This window comes from Thunnus albacares, chromosome 11 (genome assembly GCF_914725855.1).
Source record: "Thunnus albacares chromosome 11, fThuAlb1.1, whole genome shotgun sequence".
Classification (NCBI taxonomy): Eukaryota; Metazoa; Chordata; class Actinopteri; order Scombriformes; family Scombridae; genus Thunnus; species Thunnus albacares.
Window position 1 is genome coordinate 1,387,970 of NC_058116.1, and position 23,969 is coordinate 1,411,938.

Sequence of the window (23,969 nt, forward strand, 5' to 3'; positions counted from 1 at the left end):
TAAGAGGATACTGATGACATTATTTAGACTTAAAGATGTGAAAATTTAATTCTGCTGTTTATTATGTGTATTGCACTTTTTAAAAAATTGTCTATCATTTCATAGGTATGTGATACCATTTTGAGTCATGCCAAAGAATGATTGTCTTTCACTGAGCACCTAATCAGTGCAACTCTAGTGCAAGGAGACATGTTCCCAGAACACACTGTAAAGTTCATGGATTCAGTGCTGGAAACCACAGTGGAGGCCTATCCCATGATGAACAAGGCCAAGCTCAAAACAGAACTATCCCTGATCTATTGTATGAGAAAGGCGAGTTCAAGGCTTGCAGTAGTGCACTGACTCTGTTTCAGTTTTTCAAACAACCATTATCTATTAATCTGCTGATTATTTTCTTGACTCTTTCGTATATAACATATTTTTTAAAATGTGAAAAAAGCGCTTATAATTTCCTAGTGCCTGAAGTGATGTCTTCAAAGTGCTTGTTTTCTCTGACCAACAGTCCGCTACCGAAAGATATTACACTGACACTCATATTAGACAAATGAAAGGAGCAAATCTTTCACATTTGAGAAACAGAAACTAACAAATGTTCGGAATTTTTGCTTGAAAAATCACCCAAACGATAAAACTGTTATTATTACTATCAAAATTGTTGCAGATCATATTTTTATTCAATTGACTAATCGATTAATCAATTTATCAGTGCAGCTCTGGAGCACATTAACATTTAGTGACATTTAGTTTGATCATAAAATACTGTATGCTATTCTTCAAGTCAAAGGTTTGAGTTCAGCCACACATCTACAGTATTTCTTTATTATGAATCCTTTATATTGTGTATGATTTCCTATAAACATTAAATTAACTTTATTAACTATAATTTGATGTTATGTGTAAAAATAAAAAAGTCAATTGTTTACGAGTTCAGTTTCAAATGCAAATGGAAAGTTTGTGTTTGTGCAATATACTGTTTATGTTTTTGTGTAAGAATGTCTCAACTTTTTAATGTTAGCATTAAATAATTACTGACTATTTCACAGAGCACTGGTATCCTGCAGTTTGTGTTAAATTGTATTGGGAAGATTACTGAAACTGGCTGAATATAACACAACCCCACCTAGAACATTTTTCAACAGCCACCATTGGCAACCACTATGGTGGTACTTTTGAATGCTAACAAAATAATTGTTATTTTAGCTTAGTTAAAATGAGGTTCAAATTTTACAGTCCAATACAGTAGTAGATACTCATTTTTCTTGGAATACGGACAGAAAACTGCAGTAACAGAAAACTGCAATAGCTAAAAAGATGCTAGTTTAAAAAGTTGTATGCGGTCATTTTTCACTAGTGTAGCCTACACTTCTTGCTGAGCAGTACTGGGCAAGTTACATGAAAATTGTAATTAATTTCCCATTAAACATCACTCATTGTAAAAGTAATTAAATGACTTTACTTATTACTCAGCAGAAAAAGTAATGTGTTATTACTCATTACTTTACTTTCGTTACTGCTGTCACCTCCGTCAAAGTTGCCTTTAAAGAACTCAGAGTTCTCCACAGCCACACACTGCATCTTTTGTATTTAACACATGTACAAACAGAAAATGAGTCGTTGCAGTTTAACAAGCAGGCAGGAAACAGTTTGGAAGGGTTTACTGATCATCCTACAGCTAGAGTTAGCTAGCATAGCCTCAGTAACCACACACAGCAGTTGCACAATTCAAACACCTTCCAACTCTGAACTAAACTAGCATCAGGTGACTCCTGAATGTCGGCATTTTACAAACTCAACAGTGACATCAACCACAAGCTAATCTAGTACCTTATCAATAATCATTCACAACCTCATCTCAAGTTCACCTATAACCTTCTTTTTGACATCAATATTAACCTCCTACCCTGACTCATGACCACTGTTTCACTCTACAGGATCATTCAGCTCATGTGATATTATCATTATGCCCTCTCATTCTGAAACAGTGCTGTGTTTGATCTCTGAGTCAATAATCCAGAACACTGCAGCAATGTAACAACGTGAAAAAATAACTGCAGTGTGTGTGTTTATGTTTGCCGTTGGAGTGCCTAATGAGTTCTTTTGTCTTCTCATTAAAGACCAGGAAAGGCGAGTAATAAGCACTGGAGGTTGTTCTTTTAGAAGTGTTCTTCCTTCTGACTAATTTACCACACTTGTTCTCATGCAGATAAATTTGCTACATAGGGCTTGAAGCTTCTTATGAGAGGAGCAGCTCATGACATTTACTCAGACACAGAGGGAAGCTCAGAGAGACAAAATAGCAAAGATCAGCTGGAAATGGGCAACAGTTAAGGATGGGGGAAGATGTGTGTGTTTGAGGGAGGTTATCTGAGTGTGTGTATTTGGTGGGAAAGTGACAGATGAGGGAAAATGAGGGAGAGCAGAGGAAACAGTCAGCTTCCTGAAGCTGACAGAGAAGCTTTACTCAGCAGCCACCTTAACCAGCATGAATGACAGCAGAGTTCACAGACAGAGTAGTGAAGTGGGCAGAGCTGCAGGTTCTAGAGGTATTTCACTGTACATTCATATTTTAAAGATGTATTTGCCAGACTATATGGCTCTGGGGACTGCAATGTCTGTCTGTCCACTACTTTGGTCCAGATTGAAATATCTCAAAAACTATTGCATGGATTGATCTGAAATTTGCTACAGAAATTCAAATTCCCTAGAGAGTACATTCTAATGACTTGTGTTATCCTCTGACTTTTCCTCTAGCGCCACAATATGTTTGACTTTTTTGGTCTCTAGCACCATCACCAGGTCAACATTCCCATCATCCTTTGCTGTGCTCCACTGTGTTTAGTGCCAGTTAGCAAATATAAGCACAGTAACATACTAAACCTGCTAAACAGCATGTTAACATGCTAATTTTAGCATTTAGCTCAATGAACCATTGTGCTTTAGTATAGCCTCACAGAGCTGTTAGCATGATCTTAGATTTGTAGTCTTGCTTTTATATCTTCATATCTTGATAATTTTATAATACTAAAGGTTTACGTGGCCACTAGTTATAAATATTTCAACTTTGTTTCTGGGAAGTCATTTTTCTTTTCTTTTGGGTGGAACAATGGTGCAGTTGTCGCACACACCAGGTTTGAATCCACCAGCTCGGGCAAAATAACAAATTATTTTCTATTATTATTATTATTATTATTATTATTATTATTATCACATGATGTATATTCCTAATTATTGCTGTGTTAGATCACAACCTAACTGATACACAGGTAGTATTATTACAGCGTAGGACTGGTTGGTGTCTGGACAAATAATGAAGCTGCAGTGTGTAGTCTGCTGTGTGCTCTGTACCTAACAGGAACTTCGTCCATACACACTGCAAAGAGTGGGGGGGACAATATAGGCCCATTTGCAGATTTTTCCCCAAGGGCCCCTAACATGTTTATCTAACTGTAGTATTTCATTGTATTTTTCATCAGAGGCTGTTTATTTTGTGTTGATGTTGCACCCTCACTGTCACTCACTGTGGACCCAGTTTGTAGCACCAGTTTTGCCACTTTCTTTTTGCATTAAAGCAGCACATGAAATAAACACATCACCGTCAACAACACTGAACACCTCCATCACTGCTGCTCTCCCTCTGTCCTCAGCGCCAAGCACAGAGTCATACATGGATTCTGACTTGACTGTTCAGCCTGAAGTTGCGTCACTACAATTCAAACATCAGATCTAAACAGCAGAGATGAAAGTGACCCAAATCAGAAAAACTAATTGTCAGATTTAATGTGATTTCTTCTACTCATGCTATCATCAAAATAACAAATCAGAATCACAAATGTGGGACACTTGAATATGCAGTGTGAATAAGCCTTGAACATGCAGGCATGTGCAGTGTGTTTTGTAAGTAACAATTCATCGACTTGGAGAAAAAAAAACCCGTGTGCCTGTTGCACTGGATTCAGCAACACACCAAATGTCAGGTTAATTCAGACTAATATCAGTGTCACTCAGTGCTTACCGTAGAGAATGGTCACCATGGAAACCGGCATGACCAAGATGCCTAGGAGCATGTCAGCGACTGCCAACGACATCAAGAAATAGTTTGTGGCGTTCTGGAGCTTCTTCTCCAGGGAGACTGCCAGGATCACCAGGATGTTGCCCATCACAGTGACAGCGATGACAACTAAAATCAACAGCGCTGCCCAGTTCTTCTCCATCTCGTGGGGAGGACACTGATTCATGTGAAACCTGCCGTCCACTTCGGTGTAAACTCCTCTGTTACCATGAGACCAGTTCCCCAACTGTGAGTCAACGCTGTTACGGAGGGCCTTGTTACCATGACACCCCAAGTTTGTCATGTTATTGTTTTGAAGGGCGCTTTCTTCAAATCCACGTGAGGGCCAGGAGTTGGGTTCCAGAGGCTGAATGGTAACGGCTCTGACAGCGTCAGAGATCAACTCTGACACGTTGCCATCACGCAGGTCCATGATTTCAGCTCAGTAACTCCTTCACAGTCAGAGGCAGAAACACCTCAGAGCTGCTGCCAGGAAAATGAGTTAGAGTAGAATATGAGAAGGGAAAGTCTAGTCATCTTTTACTCCCTCTCGATTTCCTTTCCTCAGGTGAATAACATAAATATAACACCATTTATCACTTGACTAATGAATTGTAATTCAATATGTCTCAGCCTCACATTGTCTGTCATAGGATCAACAGATGATGATCCTCTCCACACAGGGAAGCAAAAATAGCAGACTGCTGAATTCAACACAACAAAAAGCAGCTGCTCAGTCTCCAAGGACAACGCTGAAGGGACCAAAATTAAATAGCTTGGTTAATACCATTACTGTTCGCAGCCCGTCACACAGCGCTGGAAATGAAAAGTGACCCCAGCTGGGGTCTGAGTTTCAATATTCCAAATCAAACAATTTTGACTCACATGACTTCAGTCAAAAAAAAAAACTTCTCATCTTCTGATTGATTATAGAATCCATTTGAAGCTGGAGCGATGGAGGACACAGTTGCAGGTTTCTCATCCTTGATGTCTGGGCTTGTCAAGGCAGCACTCATGTTAAAAATATTAGATCCATCTGAAGTCCATGATGTTACAAATCAGAATTTCATCTCCTAGTTAAAACACTGTTTTCCCCTGAGTCTGTTTCTTTTCAAAAATATGAAGATCTTTAGTCTGTGATATTCATGATACAAACAGCCATGGATATAAGGAAAAACATGAATCCTGCATTTTCATCAACTTTTATTCATTTGATACAGATTTTTAATGAAGTTAGCTGTAAATTTAATGCTTCTGTCTGCCTCAAAAGGCTGTGTACTATAAATAAATGCCTGCAGATGTAAAAACACTGTGTGTGGATGTGTGTGCGTTTGTGAATGTGTTCATGTTTGTGTGTGTAAATCCTCAAGTGTCCATGCCGTCTTGTCTCAACTCATCCTTGCACCTGTGAGAGTTTTACAACAAAGATGGATGGTGAGCATGATATTTTATGTGTGTGTGTGTGTGTGTGTGTGTGTGTCTATGTGTGTGTGTTACCCAGAGACACCTCACTAACTTTCTCTTCTCTCTTTTTCCTTCACACACACAAACATATTCATGTCAGTTTGGCGATAAGAAAGTCCTGACTTGTTGTAAAAATATTCCTTCTTGAGTTGTCCAAAAACAATGTCAGCCCTCCAGAGATCTTAAATATTCCTTTAATTTTCCCTCCTCCTGCTTGCACAAGCCCAGAGTGGAAAATGTCAGTAACACTTCCAATCCTCCACAAACAAACACAGATCTGGTTCAGTATTCCTTCAGCTCTATAAATCTTCAGTTTTTTGTCATCTCTCTCTCGGATATTCCCACGTCTCTTATGTCACTTCCTTAAAAGAAAACAATTGAAAAAGAGGCAGCAAACCTCCATTGGACATGTTTCTCTGTTAACCTTCAGCAGACACAAGAGGTTTCATGTGGTTTTCAGGCTCGCAGAGAGTAAATTCATTCTCCTTCAGTGATGATCAGGCACTGAACGATTTTCTGCTTTTACTCTCCTCACGCTGCTTCTCATATTCAGCCTCTCCCTCTCTGCAGCTCTCTCACTGGGTTCTCCTGTGTTCACTCTCTCACTCCCTCCCTCTACCCTGGGTCTCTCTCCCTCGTATGGTATTGGCTCTCTCTTAAGCACCTCTCATTCTCTCTGCCATTTACTGTGCCTCTCTCTCTCTTTCCTGACTCTGTTAAGTCCTGTTCTCTCTAGTTCTTGCTTCTTAAGTCATCTTCACTCTTTCTCTCTCTGAGCCTCTCTGCTACTCCTAATATCTCTCACTGTGCTCCTCATTTGAGTCTTTTACACTGAAATTCATATCCAAAGGGCTTTATTGGCATGACTACAATAAGATACAATATTGCACTGAATACTGACATCTCGAATGCTGTCTTTCAGTCCCTGAGCTGACTGTTCTCTTCTTCACTTTTATTAAATCCTCTTGTGACTCTTAAAGGATAGGTTCACATTTTTTCAAGTCAATCTTAAAGCGTCTATAATCAATATTTTTAATCAATCAGTCTCCCTCAGCTCTATGGAGCTTTTCAGCATTTTTCAGCTCATTGTTTTGGTTTTTTGGCCCACAACTTTACTGTTTTGGTTCATCAATTTTGGCTGCAGCAGGCAATGGAAAAACCCCACTGTACACTCCCTGCCCAGAGACCAGCTGGTGAAAATAGTGGAGCCGGATATTTTTCTCAGGAGTTGGTGGAGACCAAAAATAGAGCTAGAAGGAGAGACAGTATTGGACCTACATTCTTCACATTGTCATATCAACTTAAAAAGTGATAACATTTCAGTAGCCATGTCTCCATTGGATTCGCAAGAGGATTTTAAGCCACCTTTTGAAATGTTGCGAAAGGACAATGCAAATTAGGTGCTTTTCCATCAACTCGTTTGAAGAGAATAAACTAGGCTACACAATGCATTGTTTCGTCAGAAGATGGCGGTATAGGCTTAAATAATCCGCCAGTAAAAAGAGTAGAAGAAGTAGAGGTTGCCAATCGGAAATAAATCAAATAATTATATTGCCTTGATGAGCGAAAAACGAAGAGAGGTCTTCAGGAAATTGTTTCAATTGGATAAGTTGTAATTGTTCTTTCATGTCAGCTAGTATTGGCCATGTTTCATGCTATCTGGAGACACCTGAAGACACCAAGAGCTGAAACAGTGAGTTAATTTATTCAACGTCATTATTCATTCACAAATACGTCGTTTCCATTACTCATTTTGCACATAAAGTCTTTTTTGACATTTCGAAAATCCACCGCAAGCAAGCGTAAAACTTTTTATGTGACATGGAGGAAGTTTTTTCAAATTTTGGCATTTCCATTAAGCTTTTTATAACGTGATACTTCAAAATGCACATTGTTGATGGAAACATGGCTAATATGTTCACAGCTTGTCTGCTGACCCCAAGTGATCAAAAAATAATTTATGGTTATAATCTTAAGATTTCAGTCCTGGTTGATTTTGCAACATCCCGGGTTACCGTGGTAACAACAAGTTTAATACTATGGCAACACTCTTTGAGCAGCTACTTTGTAAGAAATACATCAGAGGGGCAGTTGGTGTATCAAACTCATGTTGTTTTAATTAAGAAGTCACTTAAAGGAATACTATGCAGGATTTGTTGGATACTGTTTTTAAACACATTGTTCAAAATTGGCTGGCCCTCCTTCCTGGCTCAACGACACCAGAGTGAGTGTGAGTGAGTGGCAGTGGTCAAGAAAGCTAGAAACTGAATGAAGAGAGGGAGCGGAATTAGCCAGAATAAGGCAGTGAATCCAGTCTGGTCTCTTCGAACTGCATACAATTAACACGACTTTACACTTTCAAATTGCATACAGTCGAAAGTCCAACTTCGCATGCAGGTTATACACCCGATCCTTCCCAGGTAAGTGATGTCAATATAATACTATTTTATATTTTATTTTAGAAGGTGATTTTTGGCTTATTAGGAGGAGGCGGGTTGGGTGGATGGCTAGATAATTAGTTGGCAGCAGGAGAGCACTGTTTGGACATCTTAAACGTCATGTCGGGCACTTCATCAAATCAGAAACTTTAAATTGAAGCTAACTAGCGAAGTGTCAGGAGCGGGACCACACCTCAACCGCACCCCTTCTGGCAATCCCATAAATATTAACCAAACCCTCTCCACCTCTTTCGCTCTCACATTCTGCATCCCTTCCCCCCACCCTTATTTCTTCCTTTTTCCTCTCCTCCTTCCCTCGTAGAAGAAGCTTCCCCAAACCGCATACAACAAGCAAGAAGCGGAATTCATTCACCACTTTCTTCAATAAAATCAAATGCATCTTGTTGATGGTGTGGTCCTTGCTAGTGAACATTTTAGCCAGACATTTTTAACATCACATCGGGGCATTTTACTGATTTAACCAAAAACTATGATCTTTCCCTAACCCTAAGTGGTTTTTGTGCCTAAACCTAACCAACAATGTAAAATGAGACACGAAGAGGTTAAAAATGCGGCATTAAATTGGCATATCACTTGCACGCAAAATTGGACTGTGGCATATGCACTGTACGCAATTTGAAAGCGTAAAGCCATGTTATTTATACGCAGATTATGAGAATAAAAAATAATAATATAAAAAAGATAATATAATATAAAAATAAAACATTATTTCCTGATTGTTTCATAGCGGTTACATTCTAAAGCACAAACAACAAGCCCACACCACACAATGCTGCGGGAAGGTGCTGCATTGCCGGATTTTGTGTGAATGCAGCCGAAGCGAAGGCTTCATCTTGCCTACTGTGGTCTCTCTGCTCTGCGAGTGTAGCTCAGCCCCACCCTCTGTCAAACACATAGGTCTGCAGCTCTTTATATATCCATGTCACAGAGAGCAGGGCGGAGCAGAGAAGAGAGACCAAGACAGCAATGTAGCCAGGTCACTATGCTACGAGTCCCAACCTCACCCCCTGATGCCCAGAAATGTCCCAAACACAGCAAAATAACAAGAAAATAATAATTGAGAAGAATTATTTTTGGGCCAAATGGGCCAGTTTTGGAATTGTTCTGGCCACACTGAAAAACTTGGACTACCAGGACATTTCCCTCCACTGTGGCTCTGCAAGGAAATACATTCTGGGATAACAGAAATAGGGAACTTTAATACTTTTAATACTTTTATTTAAAAAAGAGCATATAAGCTTGATTTGTCTAACTCTCACTGTTGAAACCTCATTTTGGCTTTGGTTGAACTATGAAAGGCATTTTTGCGCTGAATTAGGACTGTGGATTTTGGACTTTAGTGACCCCTAACTATTTCAATGTACATATGTAGATTTAAAAAAAGTGTTATGTCAATACTCACATGTACATCTGTGACATTTAAGAAAATACCTAAATCGTAACCCTGTTTTGTGCCTCATGTATTAGCATTCAAGTCACAGTATAGAACGTCTGTGTTTTTGAAAAATAACTTACCAGCGATCTCTGAAAAACCTAGATTGCTGCTTAACAACCTTTTCTGCTTTTCTGTATTTACAGAATCCTAAAAGACTCCTCTCACTGTCCGCTATGTAATGTCTTCTTTAACAGGAATACATCATTCACTAATTATTATTATTTTTCAGTCTCTGTTAAGCTAACATGAACATTAATGCATAAATGTCTTAGATTAAAAGTCTTCAAGTGGCTTGAAGCACAGTTTGAAGCTTGCATGAAAAGCTGATGTCAGATCTTCGCACATGCCCATAAATGACCATATGTCCCTAGTCTTTGTTTGTAAGGTTTTTCCATGTGTTGTTTGTTTTGTCCACTCTCATATTTCAGATCAGGTTTTGGCTTGAGCATATACATACAAATGTATTTGAGAAGTTGACATTTCATGTAAAGAATGAGAAAAAGTAGTGAAATCCTACTACTATATTTTGTTGCATGCTTTGTCTGCAGCTGGCAGATATCTGTTGTGGGGCAGCTCCCAAGAGCTGGCCAATCAGAACAGACCTGGCTCATCAGGAGGGGGCCTTAAAGAGAGAGAAGCTAAAATGGCCTGTTTCAGAGAGAGGCTGAACTGAAGGGCGGCATAAAGGGTCAGTATAAAAGAAGTTTTTTGAACAGTAAATCAAGCAAAGATATTCTAGTAGAGCCCTAGAATATACATATAGACCTGGAAATGTGCATAATATGTCCCATTTAATGTGAAACATCTGCTAGAAATTTTAAATGTTACTGACAGTAGCCTAACAGTGACTAAAATGCCAAAGTATAAGCTATTGGATAAAAATAGCCAATGTAAACAGTATTTTTGTTAAAAACAGACAGCAGCAGAGTGGTGAGTATGACATAAATTAGTGCTGTAGAAATGTACATTACATTCAATTTACCAGGTGAGCCTTTATAGTTCAAATAATTCCACCACCCCAACCCCACCATTACTTGTTTGTGGTACAGGCTTCTAGTTGAGAATTGATGGCACCTGAAATGTAGACATTAATGCTCCATCTTATGCTGACTGAAAAATCATTCCCAGTGTTCCTTGTATTTGACCACTTAAGTGAGTTGTTTCAGCTACAAACACTACACTGGTGTTTAAATCATGTTCTGTGTTATTACTTGGCTCAGCTGACATTTTTCTTTCATTTTCCTTCAGATGACGTAAAAGCTGTTTTATACTTCAGAACATCTGATGTAATGAAGGCTGTTATCAGACAGAAGCTCTTCAATGACGCAAAAAACGCTAAATAAAAGAAAATCACAATGAAGATTATAAAACATGTCCTCTCTCTTGTCTCTGTCTTGCTCTCTGACTCACACACACATAAGGGTTGAGTGTTTAACAGAATTACTTTTGTTAATTTTGTTATTTCTTTTTATCATTATGTGTATTCTGTGTAGTTAGAAAAAGAAACATTGGAAATAATTACAAAGTAAACTTATAGAAATAGGTCCATATAGTTTTTTTTAATTATTATTATACAGAGTTTCATACTTCATATGCACTGTACATGTTTTAGGCCAACTCTTTTGAATCATCTCTGTATATTCATATTTCATTTTGCATCAGTCCATGTTTCACTCTGTACCATGGTACAATAAGGGAAATATTAATATCCATACTTAGGTCTTTTTCCCCTTCCTGTCACCCCTACCAAACACATTACCATGCCAGCTGGAGAGTCATTATCACTGCCCTTTGTGTTAGAGGACAGATCCAATATAGAGAATCATTTCCTATTGTGATAAAGGTTTTGTCACTGTGAGGTTGCCAGTTAACCAGTGGAGACTCCACAAACTCACTGCTCCCGGCCAACAAATACTCCGACACATAACCCCCAGTAAAACGGCAACTTTTACAGTTTGTTGTTTTATGGATTAAACAACTGTGGTATATCATGTTAGGCGGTGAGCAGTAGCAGATTTTGTTACCTTTGGACAGAGCCATGCTAGCTATTTCCCCGTTTCCAGTCTTTATGCTAAGCTAAGCTGATCGTCTGTAGCTTCTTATTTACTATACTCATGGGCAAAAATCTAACACGACCACAGGTGGACTAGTGATTTGTTTTCTGTGTTTCACAGGTAATAAGCAGAATCCTGGTGCTGAATTAATGTTCCAGTTGATGCCATGGATAATTTACCATATCCTGTTGAGTCGCAATCACCTGCTTTTTTTTGTTACCATGGCAATGGTAATGGTCTCTCAACTGCTGCATATTCTACTGAGGAATTACAATTATTTCAATTTAAAACTACATCAGCAATATTAAGTGTCCACTGTAACTCTCTCTTCCTCACATTCTCATCCTCTCTCTCTGTTCCTTAAGCTGCCTCTCAGTCAGAAGTGTAATTACTGTCTCCTACTGTTCACTCAGAGTCTCCAAGTGTCTCTCACACTCTGTTATTTACTCAGCCTCGTTCTCTTTTGAGCTGACTGTCAACTTCTCTCTAGCGCTGTCTGTTTTGCAGCAACAGCAGGAATTACACCATTAAACAGCCTCTCAAAAAATGATTGATCACTCAGCCAAGGTGTTGGCCATGGCACTACTTACACCATTTGACACTGTGTGTGTGAGTGTGTGTGTGTGTGTGTGTGTGTGTGTGTGTGTGTGTGTGTGTGTGTTCTGTGATGGTAGTGCAGATTGTCTACTTAATCAATGAAAGTAAAAAAAGGTGTGCATTAGTGGGTGCTGCAGTGAGTGACTGGGCTCTGGCAAGTTGAGGGAGGAAAGGTTAAAATGTTCTGTTGGTTTTACATTCTGTGCATACATGTGGTGCATTCATGGCTGTGTTTGTGTGTGTTCCCATGGATAAACTGTGATTGTCAGCAGTAAAATTAATCTAATATTAGTGTTTGTTTGTTATTGTGTAGTCTGTGAAGGCTTTGTCTCAGTCTCATTCACTGTCTGGTGAACTAAGCAGATGTTAGGTTCTAGTTAGGTGCAGCTGCAGTCACACCAAAATCCGGCGGAAAAAATGTATTTGTGTGGTGTGGTAGGGGGGACAGGAAATATCATGGTTATGGTTATAAACCTAAACCGTAGGAGTTAGCACAGCTGACAGGCTAACAGTAGCCCACAGTGTTGTAAATTGTACAGCATTTTCTCAAACATTTTACTGTCATTGATATCTAATTGTCCTTATACTCGGTACAGTCAAACAGCATCTCCGCTTCACTATGCAGATATGACAAAAGAGTATAAACTAATATTTCTTGGGGTTTAATTTAGCTTGTTTCATATTTTGTTAAAGGGGACCTATTATGCTCCTTTCCAGCTCTGTATTTTTTATCTTTGGACTCCACTAGAGTAGTTTTGCATAATTTACAGTTCAAAAAACTCCTTATTTATCTTATACTGACCCTCTATGCAGCTCCTCAGTTCAGTCTCTGTCTCTAACAGGCAGTCATAGTGCCTGTCTCTTTAAGCCCCCCCTCCCGATGAGTCCACTCTGTTCTAATTGACCTTGTTTTGTACAGACTCCTTCCTATAATCTGCTTTTCCAGAGCCAAGCAACATTTCTGCCCTTTATACAGCACGGGGTGGTGGCAGTATATTTGGTACCAGTGGTGGTAGACACTCACTAGCTGTTGCTTTTTTATTTTCTTCAATTATAAGTCATCGTTGTTTTATTTTGCAGGGTTCATTTTTGCCTGTTTCATTAACATTTTTGTCAATAAATGTCATCTCTTTTGCACATATTTTTGCCTACTGACCTGCTTCTTCAACATCACCTTTAAAGGGGAACTACACACTAAATCTTTTATTTTTCACACTTCACACATAATCACATAGGTCTATGCTGACATATGACATTAATACAAGCGATTTTTTCAACAAGACACATATTGTTTGTAAAAACTGCATTTTCTGCTCAAAATTAGCTTATTTTCATCTGGTTGGATTTGAAAATTCAGTTCTCAATCTCACTCCGGTGTCCCCCCCCCCCCCAAAGCAATCTTTGTCTTTATTTGGGAACTACGACAGAGAGATAACTGCAGAACTTAAACACAGAATGGTTATTGCAGTAACAATGCTGGCCATAAATACTTTCAAATATATATATATTATATATATATATATAATCTTAAGGATTATAACTTCCAATACTGTAGATGCTGATTGATTTTGTACTCTGGCAATTTTGTATATACTGTAGATGGGAAGAAATCTAAGAGATTGTAAATGATGAGTATCCAGGATAAACAGAAGCGCGCTTGCACAAACACACACACACACACACACACATACTGACCTCTCTTTAAGACAAGCAGGAATACAGTGATATGACAGGGGACTAAGATAACTTGAAATTTAGTAATAGATGGACAGTTAGGATAAATATTTAGAGTCAGCAGGAGGGAGAGGAGATGAAGAGGACAAGAGGGATGAAATGGAGACAGCAGCAGTTGTTTCTTATCCTTCATAGCCTATATAAACAACAAAATCCTCCAGACGAGTGGTCATGCAGAGAAAACATTCACATAGGCACACACTGCATGTACACACAGTGAAACACACAAACACACAGTAGATGCATTTTTCCCTGACTGTCTGTTATGCCTGGACCAAGTGTTTCCTAAATATTCTGTCTTTCATAATAATGAGAGGAAAGCAGCAGGTGTGGCAAGAAAAGGGAAAAGGATGTACATTTATAAAGTATTCCACGCCGTTGCTCTAATTTTGTTGATTTTCATTTTTGAAGGAATTCTTCAGCCCTAGGGCACATGAAGTTCTTTCAGAGCCTCGCTGGATAAAGTGAAAAAAGCAAACTGAAAGCTCGTTTTTTCTCTGTTCCTGAGAAGTTTAGATGTTAGTCTAATCGGACATGATGTGTGTGAGTGATGTGTTTCATTATTACAGTTTTTTTTTTACAATTACACACATTTCTCCGTGGTGAGTTCACTTTCACACAGATCTGTTTACTGACATGCAGCTCTGCACAACAGTTCCTCTCACAAAACACTTTATACATATCTGTTCTATGTATTTACCAAAATACATGAACACCATGTATTTACCAGTATAAACCAATGGAAAAAAATAGTTTGTACATAAAGAAAGAAATGACATTTATTCTGCCTCAGGTCTTTGTGGATCCATTGTTCCACAACGAGTGAACTAACCAAGCGGCAACCTCCAGGACTGAAAAATGGAGCCAATGCAGATGTGCCAAAAACTGCAGTTCCTCCAAAAGCGAGTCAATCCCCATAGACTCCCATGTTAAAATGCACAACTTTACAGCAGAAATAAACAGCCTGGTACACAAAACAGTTTTGGTCTCTATAGCTAATTTCCCCTTTCATGACGACTGTACAAGGGTTGAATTTTTATATAACTCACCTATTTAAATTTTATTAAGCCGTAAAGTTATGCATAATTAAGGACATGGCCGCTTTGAGTGACGGATTGCTATCAACAACCACACTTCATTCGGCCCGCCTCTGCTCCACCTCTTTGCCCATTTTGGTCCCAGTGGCTATGTCCATATTTTTACAGTCTATGGAACTGACCCATGGCCTTTTTATCTGTCTATCCTGAGGTTCTGATTGGTGTGTGAACAATTTTGACTCTTCCACTCAGGGTGTTAATTGGGTTCCAGCTGTGATGACTTGAGCTAATGATATGGATGATAGTGCTTTCTAAATGAGCACAAGTGAAAACAGGGGAATAGTGTTTTTAGTTATGGGAAATGGGTCTGTTCTTTGATTGATGGTGTCATGATTTGGGATGTTAATAGTGTTTCAGTGATCGAGAAAAACTGTCAGAACATATTTGAGGGGTCCTTTTGCAATATCTCTGTTTGTATTTATTATCCTAAATCTTTTTTTTTTGTGTGCACTCCAGGGAGTATCATTCAAACAGGTTTTTGTTTATTCAATTTAAGTTTCTGTTTTTGCAAATTAAGTCCTCATATATTATACATGAGGGGGAATATTTTGATTCATTTTACACAATGGTAACAATCACACTGTTTCTCGCATTTTGTCCTTCTGCTGTCGGAGTTGTAGTTTCTCATGTCTCCAGTTTATGTGCATACACATGGATCAGAGTTTCCATGGAACACCACACATTTTCCCTTCAAATTTATTTTTTATAAATCCCAAAGTTTGCTTAGAAAGTGGCGTACGTCTTCTTTTGTGCGTATGCAACGGTTATAAATGATTATTATATATGCAGTGTTTAATCTCACTGCATGAGACTAGAAGTCATCTCCATTTTAATGGTGTTTCTCAGCAGTGTGTGCAAAGACTCCAACTCAGAATTACTTATGTCACTCACTAAGTTTATTCTAAAATCTAACTACTTTATGTTTGACAACAAGTATTACTTGCAATCTCAAGGTACGAGCATGGGGTCACTATTTGCTCCCAACTATGCCAATTTGTTCATGGGTTTGTGGGAAGACAGACATATATTTAACACAATCCCTTTTGCAAACAACATCTTGTTTTTTAGAGGGCACATTGATGACATCTTTATGGGGTTTACAGGCTCTGAGGATGAACTTAGGGCATTTAGTGACTATATAAATGGCATTCATCCCTCTTTGCATTTTATTATGGAATACAGTTGTGAAAAAAATCATTTTTTGGATCTTTTCAATACTGTTAATGAAAATAGAAAATTGAACGCAAACAGCTGTTAATGTCAGAGGCCGATCCTTCTGCTGTTAGTTACCAGCTAATCCAGGGCGTTACTTCCTGTGTTTACTTTGGTTTGCACTTAGAGGTTGTATCTGAAGTTTATGTGAAAAGCTTTAGGAGGCTCGCACTGCTCATCTCTACAAACTTTGTTTTGTCAGAGTTCCTGAATGTCCGCAGCAGAGATGGATTTATAAAAACCCACAGTCCGAAGGTGACCTGAGTCTGGATGCGGTTGAAGCTGCGGCACCAGAGCAGCTTTCCCTTCTTCAGCTCCATCTCAGCGTGATCAATCTCAGCCAGGTCCTTCATCTCCTCCTCAGGGATCTCCTCCTGCTGAGTACCATGACCTGCTGTTGTCAGGAACTTCAGCCAGCTGTTGGGGATGCTGAGAGAGGACAAACACAAACAGTTCACCGCGCCTGCAGACGTGTTGTTAATCGGCCGTAAAACACAAAACAAGTTGGAACTATATTAGTCATGTGAGTTGGTCATTTCTTGAATTTTGGCTTTAAATTTCTGGCACTTGTGTACGTTGAATATCGGGCCAAGACCGGCTTCAAACTATTTGTGATGTCACAAATCATGACTGTAAACCCGCCCCTTAAAATCAGACTTATAATGAGCTCAGAGAAACTTTCCACTTTCAGCAGCTGAATGCGAAAACAAACTCTGCACATACATCACTCCGCAACAACACCCAGCTGAAGGAACAAGAAGAAACACATTTTTGAGTGGAGGGGGGCTTTAAGCATTTTTGCCAAATCATATTGTTTTCTTCATGGCCTGGTAGTGACTATTTTGTGGACCTGGGTGCAATTACACACTCAAAAGCATGTTAAAAACAAGTGACTCACCTGTCCCCACACGAGACTGCCGAGTCCCAGAAAGACACACCACAGCCACTGCTCGACGTTCAGACTCACACAGCTGAATGGTTTACCACCACACTGCACGATGACAAACTACAGGAAGACAACATCTTTTTATCACTCACTACTTTGCTTTAGGTATGCTTTACATTTGGGTAACGTGGCTCTTCGTGTCCCTCACTCGTGTCTCTTCCTCACGTCTCAGCTTCTCCCAGCGAGGATGCAAGAGATACGGGACGTCCTCGCTCACTCCACAGTCATTTTGATGACACGACAACTACTCATGACACACATCATCTCAATGTCAAATATGAAGAAGTCATCAATATATAAAAATAATCATACTTTGTTTAGTAAAAGCAAAACAGCTGATAACTGCTGCTCCAATACTGATTATCGATCTATAGATGCATCTTACCGTCACAAGGTGACTGATAGAAATAACACAAATTGATAATTAGACCTAAAATCTGTTCATTGCTAAAAGAACAGAACAGACGTGAAGAAGCAATAAAAACAGCTAAAATCTTTAAACAGTATAATTGCCTCTTTAGTTTGTGAAAGTCTGACATCCTTTACAGGCTGAGGTAAATATTATAGGAGACGTGAGACTGTGCAGCTGTATAATTTTACTGAATGAGCCAAGATGTATGTTTCCTGGTAGTTTTCCTGATCTGCTACACTTCTGTATTACATTAAAGCTGTTTCCACAACAGCCCAACTGTTTACTGTTTCGTCAGATCAGCTGACCAAGACATTCATCAAAGGGGTGTTGCTGTCTGGTAAAAAACCTGTGTTTCCTCACTCCTCATCTCCTCTGAGGTGCATTTAAGGGGTTGGAACACTCTCGATGATGGCTGAGGGAGATCAGTTTCTGGGTCACGGCCAGGGGACGGAGGAGCGAGGATGGGAGGAAGCAGATATTAGCAGAATGGAAGGCACCCCAGGTGTGATGACGGCCCCACCCCTCACAGGTTACCTGTACGAGGAAGGTTCCCAGGAGGATGGAACAGAAGATGGGGTTGTTGATGATGCCTTTAAAGATGTTCCGCTCGCCATGAATCATGCGAGCATTGACTTCATTGACGAGCTGCATCAGGACGGAAGTGTTGAACACAATGGTGTGGTGCTGAGAGGGCGGGGCATGGAGGGGTGCGTTCCTGCCACTCTTAATATCAAAGATCTTCTCACCTGTGAGCAAGGATCAAAGATTACTGAGCAATTGCACAAATCAACCCAATTCCTTCACTTCTACATCAAACTGATGAATGAATGTATTTGTTTTTGTACAAGTTATTGGAGTTATTTATGTGAAATGCAACATCACTTGTCTCAGCCTCCCTTCACTGGCTACCAGTTCATTTCATAGTTGATTTCATAGTTTCATTAATGATGTCTGAGGCTAAATTAGGTCTGGCCCAGAACACGTGAATTCCTGAGCCCTTACAAGCTGTATGACAGCTTGCGGTCCTCTGGCAGGAGTCTTCTGTTTGTTCAGGAACTAGAGGTGGCTGTATTTGCTGTGAAGGCTTCACTGAAGATACTCAGAGCACTACTGTCAGTTTTCAGGTCCCTACTCATGAAATATTCCTACAACTTCCAGCTCGCTATCATCCATCATAAATTCTAGTGTGATTTTTATATTTTATTTTTCCTTTTGTTTGTACCTCAGTATTTTTTGTTTTATGTATTATTATATTTTTGATTTAGTAAATGCTCAAAATGCATCTCTTGTAAATCAGATATGTAAAGCAGGTGGTGCCCTTGCCTCATGTGTTGAATGGGACGAGGACTGCAGTAACCAGAGGAGTGCTGTCCAATATACAGTATAGGATTTATATCCTTATCAGTGTACTGTGCAGTCTGAGTGGGAACATGATATCAGCACATCCTTATCTGCCACTGAGTAATTTCAGCTCATCTGAATGTGTTAGATACAGAATTATGTGCATCTGTGACTCTGTATGTGGTGCGTCCACTGACCCATGAAGAGCAGGGTGAAGATGAGAGTCAGCTGGTAGACGGCGTGTCTTGTGGCTTGTTGCGGCCGTACGGAAAAAAAAACAGATTTTAATGTCAATAAGACTTTTTATCAAGGTAAATAAAGGAAAAGAACATGATTTGGCTGTATGTGTTCAGGCTGACAAGCTGTATAATACTATATACAAACAGACCTTGACTGAATAGGCCAGTGAGATGGTGACAGCCAGAGGGAGACCTTCAGGCACGGCTACCACCAGCACAGTCACACCGATGATGAAGAACTTTACCAGGAATTGCACATAGACGGGCAGACACTCCTTGGACCAGGGAACTCCCTGAGTCCAGAAGGTGTCGATCACGAAACGAATAATTAGGATGAGGATGTGAGAGTTGACATGAACAGACCTGAAGGGACAGAAAGACAGAGAGTTAACCAGAGTTAACCTAAGGCCTCCTGCCATGTGTGCTTTGCACGCTGGGATGTTGATGAGCAAAATCAACAGTTTCTAGCAGAGAGAATCAATCGAGATCTGACCTGTACTAGCAATGAAATATGTTGTCTTTGTGATATCTGGAAGACAGAAGCTTCTTCCTGGGTTTACTTTCTCGCTCCTGCTCCAGACACATCTGACCAATGAGTGAAGTGAACGTTATTACATGGCTTTTAGTGATGCATTGTGGTTCGCTTGAATTGTTTTATGAGAAGAGAAACTGAACCAAGGGGAAAAACTAAGCTCACTCATCCATTGATTCAGACCAGAGCAAACCAATGATCAGTTTGAAAATGACTAAAACCAGTCAGAGTAGGACTGAGAGTTTGAGGAAGGACAACTCCTGGGAGAGAGTGAAACATCACTTTTTTACCAATCTCTCAGACACAAGTAAGGCTGTGCGATGTGGCGATATATATCTTGTGTCTATCGTTTCATATTATGCTCTATCGTTTATTTCGTTGTGATGCAAATCACACTCTTTACAGCAATATTTTTCATCATTTGGAGTTGTATACACGCGGATTACATTGATAAATTCTTCTTCTTGGCTTTTCACTCGCAAAGCATATATTGTATTTACAGTAACATAACGAGTTTAGTTGTTAAGTCTCCACTGCTGCACTGCACACACACACTGAGGGCTCAGCCCTGCCTGCACTGAGAAAAAGCAGAGAAGCAGCAAGATGGCGACCATAAAATGACAGCAAAATGCAGTAGAGACTGTCTTTATTTATGTTATTTACCAAATGTATGTGTACTCACTTTAAATTCAGCTCAGTGTGAGAGTCGTTGCTGCTTTTTGCTGTCATTTCTGGTCGCGCTGCTCTCCTCTGCTCTCTATGGTTCACCGTGGGCGGGGCTGAGACCTCGTTGTGTGTGTTGCACACACAGGAGAGACAGTGACGCAGGTGAAGTACTCAAGTTGACGACAACTACGCGTGTTATGTTACTGTAAGTTCAATAAAAGCTTTGGGAGTAAAAGGCCAAGAAGAGTGATTTGATTTCATCCGCGCAAAGGATGGACAGACAGCGGGAGGAGGGAGGGGGGTACAGACCAACTATTTAATCATTGAATTAAAATGCGCTATGTTGGGATAGGTTTCGTTATCAGGATATGAAATGACCTTTATTGGGATATGAGATTTTAGTCATATAGCCCAGCCCTAGACACAAGGTAGATGTTGCGATGTGTCTGACAGTTTTGATTTGGATTAGACAACTGTAAAGTTAAAAATGCAGAACATAGGTTTGACTTGTTGATGTTCAGTTTATATATGGGTAAATAAGTGATCAAAGAGAGTAAGACTGATCAAAGATTATTACTGCTGGAATTTTTGGGCTAAGACAGGATCATCACTGAAGTGGAGAGAACATGTGCTCTCGTTTGTGACTGACCTGCTTTGCCAATCTGCATCGCCAGCTTGGTCAGTTTCCCCTGGAGGACTGACTTCTCCTTCTTTGAAGGATTTGTCTTCATCTTCTGCGGTTGTCCATCCTCTCTGACTGGCTGCATCTCCACATCCACAGCGACTCCAACCCTGTTTTTCCCTATTGAGGAAACAGGAAGTCAGTTAAAATTCAGGTGTTTGGTCACAAATCCTCAAAACTGCTGCTGCTGACACTTGGCCGAGCCAATTTTGTTTATATAGGCCTACCATCAGCTCTAGAATAAAAGCTTTTTCTTTTTTTTTTTTTTAAATGGACAAAATCTTATTTTGTAATAGAGTGCATTGATTTGCTCAGCCCCCTTGCCCCACTCTCTCTCTCTCTCTCTCACAAACACACTAACAACTGAATGTGAATAGCCCCTCCTCCCCTTGCACACTCTGAATCAAAATGCGATCATGTGTGGGAGGAAGGATTGTTGTGTTATCAATACTTAGTTGGAAGACTGATGCTACACTTGTAAACTTAAGTGTCTGCTCCGTGAGTCCGCAGCAGCGGGAGAGTCGCAGCACAGAGTAGCAGAATGAGATGTCTGTCCTCCCTCCTGCTCTCTGCTGTGACTGTTAGCAAACAGCTGTTCTAATGTCTCCCTTGGTGCTTGTTTTCAGCAGAAACTCTCCCGCTCTCTGCCTGCTCTCAGTCAGTCTCTCTGCGGATGGCAGGTGGGTTGCTCTGGTTCTGGTTCCAAGTGGCAGTCGTCCTCTGGCTTGTCCCAGCGTCTGTGTGCGCTGCAGACCGGTGTCGGTGCAGCAACACACACACTCTATTAGAGCTATTACTTAAAGTAGCTATGCTACTTGTATAACACGTTAGTCTAGAAAACAAATGTTCACGTCCGGTGGGCAGTCAACTTACTGACAGAACTCTGCAAGTCATCTCTGATAAGTTATGTTCTTAACGCAATACTGTCAAAATACAGCTGGGTTGTCAAGATTAGCGGTACATAGTGTAATAATATAAATAAATATAAATAAAACAAATTGTAAAAGTCAATTTCAGTCCATTTGTACATTATTTCATGGTGTTCATTACATGGTTTTCGATATGTTTCAATTGTTTTGGAAGTTAGGGTCAACCAATTAAAAATATGGTCAAATGTATTTTGACCGGCATGCATGGTCAGCAGTTTGACTATGTTGAAGCTCTTATTAATTAAGATAACCTTTCATTTGTTTGTAGCATCTGTGTAATATACTCCTATAAACTGTTGCTGCTAAGAGAAGTGAGTGGTACAGTAATGGCTCAACAAATGCTTTTGACTCATTATATTTTATGAGGATAAAAACAGGTAACAGGAGCAACTGGTGCAGCAGATTCAGGGATGGAGAAAATCATTTTAACCACATTACCCCATCATTTTTAAAGGTTTTTTAATCTCAACCACTGAGAGCAGAATGTGGAGTTTTTTTTTTTAACATTGAGTGACAGATGTCAAAAACTGCCACATTAAAAAATGCTGATCTTTAAAAGTTTCCCTCTAACAGTATCACACACAGTATGAATTTCAACTTTTTCTACTCTTGATGAACTCATGAACTGAATTATGATGATAATTAAAGCATCTTGTTCATCTTTAGAGTAAACTGAACTGAACTGAACTGAACGTACTTTTCTTGTGCTTCTTCTCTTTCTTCTTGCGCTCCTCTTTCTCAGCTTTCTTCTTGTCATCACCGCTTCTTTCTTCACTGGCACCGAGCAACATGAGGATGATTCCAGTCTGAGAGTTCACACCTACACCAGTAACCACCATCTTACCAGAGCCCTCCATCACATGGGTGCCTGAGAGAGACAGAGACTTGAGAGAGGTTGGTACTTCTGCATACTCCATACAGACATGTAGTGCACATCTGTCCTTCCTGGAAGAGAGATCCCTTATCTGTTGCTCTTCCTGAAGTTTCATCTTTTTTCCCTGTTAAAGTTTCTTAAAGTTTGTTCTTGTATGTTAGAACGCTTACCGCTGTATTTCACCGTTGTACAGCAGGCATTTTGTTTTCAACTTGCCTCCGTATTTGTTCATCTTTAAAAATACGTTGGTAATGTAATCGGCGGTGTGTTTTTGGAAGGGGGCGTGAGAGGGCGTGATTTTGGGTCAAGGGTGCCACAGACCAACAAGCCAATCATCAAGCAGCTGCATGCAGACTGCAATGTTTCATATTTTAAGAGGCACGTATCTCATGAGAATCATATAGCAGGTTTTAGAGCTGTGCTCCAATAGGATGATTTTTTAAATCGTCAATATTACTGTTGCTATAGTGACGCTCATCTCTCAAATAACCAGCATGAAATTGGTTTTTGGTCATGGTTCTTTTTTCACACTCAGCTACAACAAAAATATTGCCAACAGCTGGTTTAAAGCTGCATTTTTTCAGTGTTGAGTCTGTAAGTGTGAAGCCCAAAGAGAGGATCAGATTAAGCAGTGGAAAAGCAGCAGCAGAAACTGGCCACAGGTCACACTGAACTTGGCTGTAATATTTGATGTGAATGGGACAGAGTGAAGCACCTGAAAGCATCATAGGGTCTTTGTCCATACTCTTCTTAACATGATCTGACTCTCCAGTCAGAGAGCTCTCGTCAATCTTGAAATCGTTGCCCTGAATCAGGACACCATCCGCGGGGAGAAGGTCACCTGGAACACCGAAACACGCGGGTACACTGTAATAACAGCTCACCCTTATCATCTCATTATGTTACATCATCATTACGGCATCTGTCTGTCACACGACAACAGCAGAAGAAATGTTTTGACATCAACAAGTCCAAATTGGCTCTTTATCATTAACAAACATAACTATTCTTTCCCAAGCAAACAACTAGAAGAAAGTTCAGAGAGCTATGGTGCGAGCCATTCTTTTTTTTTTTTTTTTTTTAAATCAGTATGGTCTGTCATGGTCCCTCTAGGTGTATTGTTAGAAGTGGCTTTCAGCTGCTGAAGATGAGCACTCTGCCATCCTGACTTCTGGGGGGAGGTCACTCCACCATTATGTGAACAGAATGTCAGCACCGATATTAAAACAATACTTCTTTTGATACCTT

General features: G+C 39.8%; 1 protein-coding gene and 1 pseudogene across 1 annotated transcript; both read right to left on the bottom strand.

Moving 5' to 3' along the window:
• Nucleotides 1-3,737: 3,737 nt before the first annotated feature.
• LOC122992118 (5-hydroxytryptamine receptor 2A-like) lies at nucleotides 3,738-5,742 on the bottom strand. Its single transcript, XM_044365720.1, has one exon. It carries the CDS (start codon nucleotides 4,479-4,481, stop codon nucleotides 4,002-4,004), a length of 480 nt encoding a protein of 159 aa, XP_044221655.1. The 5' UTR covers nucleotides 4,482-5,742; the 3' UTR covers nucleotides 3,738-4,001.
• A 90-nt stretch (nucleotides 5,743-5,832) lies between these two features.
• Nucleotides 5,833-23,717, bottom strand: LOC122992280 (annotated as a pseudogene).
• Between the last annotated feature and the right edge of the window lie 252 nt (nucleotides 23,718-23,969).